The 3,582-nt window shown below is 49.1% G+C and overlaps 1 protein-coding gene across 1 annotated transcript in view; it reads right to left on the reverse strand.

The window, feature by feature from the left end:
- The window catches only part of PI4K2A (phosphatidylinositol 4-kinase type 2 alpha), a 26,566-nt gene extending 24,740 nt beyond the window's left edge, over window positions 1–1,826 (reverse strand). Inside the window, exon 1 of the mRNA XM_008062536.2 lies at window positions 1,789–1,826. Coding sequence (XP_008060727.2) covers window positions 1,789–1,826 — 38 coding nt within the window. The remainder of the gene's footprint in view (window positions 1–1,788) is intronic.
- Window positions 1,827–3,582: the final 1,756 nt, after the last annotated feature.

Consider the following 3,582-nt stretch of genomic DNA (forward strand, 5'->3'; position numbering starts at 1 on the left):
GGCCGGAAGCGGCCACCGCACTCCAGTCTGGGTGACAGAGTGAGACTCCAACTCAAAAAATAAAAAAAATTAAAAAAAAATAAAGAGAAATCAGACAGAAAAGAAAGGAGTCACGTCACCTGAAGTCCCCAAGGGTGAGGAGTGTCCCAGGGGGTCTGGAAGTGATTGTCAGGTACACTGTAATATTTTTTATTTTGCATTGAGTTGAGAGTCACATAATATAAAATTCACCATTTTTAAGTGAACTATTTGGACTGGGCGCAGTTGCTCACACCTATAATCCCAGCACTTTAGAAGGCCAAGGTGGGAGGATTGCTTGAGTCCAGGAGGTCGAGGCTGTGGTGACCTGCCTTACACTCCAGCCTGGATAACAGAGTGAGACCACAACTCAAAAAAACAAAACAAAGGCTGGGCTCGGTTGCTCAGTCTATAATTCCAGCACTTTGGAAGGCTGAAGTGAGAGGATTGCCTGAGCCGGCGGGTTGGAGACCCACCTGGGCAACTTGGCGAGACCTCGTCTCTACAGTAAATCGAAACCTAGCCGGGCATGGTAGCGCACGCCTGGAGTTCCAGCTAGGTGGAAGGCTGAGGCAGAAGGATCGCCGGAGCCCAGCAGGTCGAGGCTGCGGTGGCCGGGAGCGGCCACTGCACTCCAGTCTGGGCGACAGAGTGAGACTCCAACTCAAAAAAAAAAAAGATTGAAAATCACTGATATCAAGCCAAATTCCTTGGACATGTGTGCAGTGTCTTTACAGATGCTTTAATTTGTATTTTGATGCAAATACCAATTAGCATTAGGTAATGAATTACTATTCTCAATGGGTATGAAAGTCTTCTAAAAATTATACTACTTCTGCCTTATTTCATGCCATGTATCCAAGAAAGCCTAATCCAGAGGTCAGCAGATACAGAACTTAAAAACAAAAGCCAAAAATCTCTGACTGAGCTCCCACTAAGTGCCAGGAGACATGCCAGGGGCTTCCATGTTCCATGTGTGGTATCTCATTTAATCCTCTTAAATTGGTAAGTCACATGCTGCTCTGAAATTCTTGGCAATATGAACATCTAGTATTACTCTGCACAAAAGAGAAAATGCCCCAAAAACGTTTTTGTGGCTGAGTGAGCAGAGTCGAAGCCCAAGGCCATTGGTGAGGAGGGGTAATGTGAGCACTCTCCCCCTCATGGCTTCTCATTGCTTCTCATCTAGCACTTTCCGTCTGGCTGTTCCAGGCAGAAACCACTCCAAACTGGGAAATGGAATCAGGGCTGTTATCTGAAGAATCTTTCTGACTATCTAAGTTCCAAAAGTCTAGCTGTCATAGACTCTGCTGGTTCTCCCAATCTGTTGCCTCTTCTTCTCTGGACACAAGACCCCTGATTTTTAGGTGGGCACACTAAAAACGACAGCTCCCAGACACTGCAGCAGCTAGGTTCTGAACAGGGGATGTCAGCAGAAGCATCCAATACAACTGCCAGGAAGGGCCTCGGAGAGTGGGGCATATTCTCTCTCCTCCCTTCCTTCTTCCAGCTGGCTGAAGAGCAGACACGCTGCTTGTGGTCTGAGCAGCCATCCTGGATCCTGAAGGGAAGCTGTTGAGGATGGCTGACCAGGGCACGGAAGCAGCCTGCATCCTGGAAAAGCAAAACGTCATGCCTGTCCTCGGTAGCCTACAGGCTTCCCTCGCACGAGAGATAAAGGAAGCTTCTCCCAAGTCATTTTTCTCTTCAAGTATCTGTCACAGGTAGCCAGATTCAATACTAGCCCATGCAGTAGCTGAGAAGAGAAACCCGAACTTCAGATGACTGCGGCGGTGGCAGGGCGCCATGGTTAGGGGACTGGCCTCTGAAGCCCTCAGCCTGCTCACCTCTGCCTCTACCACTGACTAGCTGTGAGACCTTGGGAAAAGTAGTTCTGCTGTGTGCCTCAGTGGCATCACCCACTCTGAGGGTAGTTATGAGGATTAAGTGAGTTGTTTGTAAACCACTTCAAACAGCTGGCACATGCCTGTAGTTCCAGCTACTTAGAAGGCTGAGGCAGAAGGATTGCCTGAGCCCAGCAGGTCCAGGCTGCAGCGGCCCTGAGTGTGCCACTGCACTCCAGCCTGAGCGACAGAGTGAGGCTCTGACTCAAATAAATAAGGAAATAAAACAGCATCTGGCATATAGTAAGTGCTATGTAAGCATTTGTTAAAATGAATACATTTGGAGCAGAGCCATAAATGACAAGTCCAACTACCGTGAATCTGTGGGCCAGTCTAGCCCACCACATTTAGAACAGTCTGGCCCTTTTGTTCTAAACCACATTTCCCCTCTGGAAGCAGTATGGGCACATTAAGAAGTTTTCAAGAGCATCTGTGCTTGATTTCCTCTCTAAGAAAGGATAGTGGCCAGGAAACTTTCGAGACTGGAATCCTAAAATCACCAAGAAACATAAATGTGGTCTGCCATTCTCTGTGGCCTATGTACTGAGATGGTAGTACTTCATCTGCCAGGTAGAACTGAGCGATCACATTCCTCCCACCTGTCAAAGCACCAGATCCCGTCTCAGCTGACCTAACACACTTCCAACAGAGCTGTAACAGTGTCATGAAAGAAAAACAAAAATCTTCCTACTTCTCCGGCACATCTTGCATCAGAGATAAGCTGAGGCCCTTCTTACATTAGCCAACAAGCTAAAAAAAAAACCCCAAACCAAAAATGACTCATATCCTAGATCTCATTCTGTTCCCCAAAGGAAAAAAAAAAAAAAGCATCTTGCTAATATCTAAATATTTAGACCTCGGAGTACGTACACGTCTTTGCTTCTAGGAATGACAGTCCCCATTTGAGCTTCCAAGCTCCCTTATTTACGAGAGCTGGAAAGACATGACTCTCAAAGCTTTCCCCACCTCCGCTGATGTAAACCGAGTTGGTGGCAGAATCGCTCTCTGGTTCTTGATTAATTCAGGGACAACTAGAACTCCGGGTGAACAACCGGATCATTCAATGAACCTAACCACAGCTACAAGTGACGGCCCATCCTGGCCACTCAGGACTCCTATCAAGACAGCACACTGCCCAGCTGAAGCGTTCACACAGGTGAGATGCAGGGGGGAAATCAGAGGAAACTTTGACACCCACCCTCTCAGTAAGTACAACAACAATGCACTTTTACATTCGGGCACATCTGAACACGTAGACAGGGAAGATCAGCAGCTTCTTAGCCCACTGTGCTCCCAACGAGCTCTCTGGTTTGATCTGAGCCCAATGCCTTCAGTTCTTCTGCGGTTCCCAAAAGGAGAAAGCGCGCTTTCTCGGCTGCCCTGCTCACCGCACGCCCCATCCCGTAACCACCCCCCGTCTACGCAGGCAGGGGGCCAATAAAGGTCAGCGATCGCCCGGCCTTCGCTGAAAAGCAGACTGCTGAGAACGGGGGGCGAGAGGACAGCAAACGGCAGCTGACAGCCCGTGTTTCGCAGACTCCACGTTCCACACTGAGCAGCCCTCAGAAAAGGACTTGAACCCGTTCCCAGAAGTGAGCCCAGCCCGGGCGGAGGAAACCGGGCTCCACCCTCTCCACCGCCCGCGGCGCTCCGCCAGGGG

This window comes from Carlito syrichta, unplaced genomic scaffold (genome assembly GCF_000164805.1).
Source record: "Carlito syrichta isolate Samal-C Ts95f unplaced genomic scaffold, Tarsius_syrichta-2.0.1 Scaffold305742, whole genome shotgun sequence".
Classification (NCBI taxonomy): domain Eukaryota; kingdom Metazoa; phylum Chordata; class Mammalia; order Primates; family Tarsiidae; genus Carlito; species Carlito syrichta.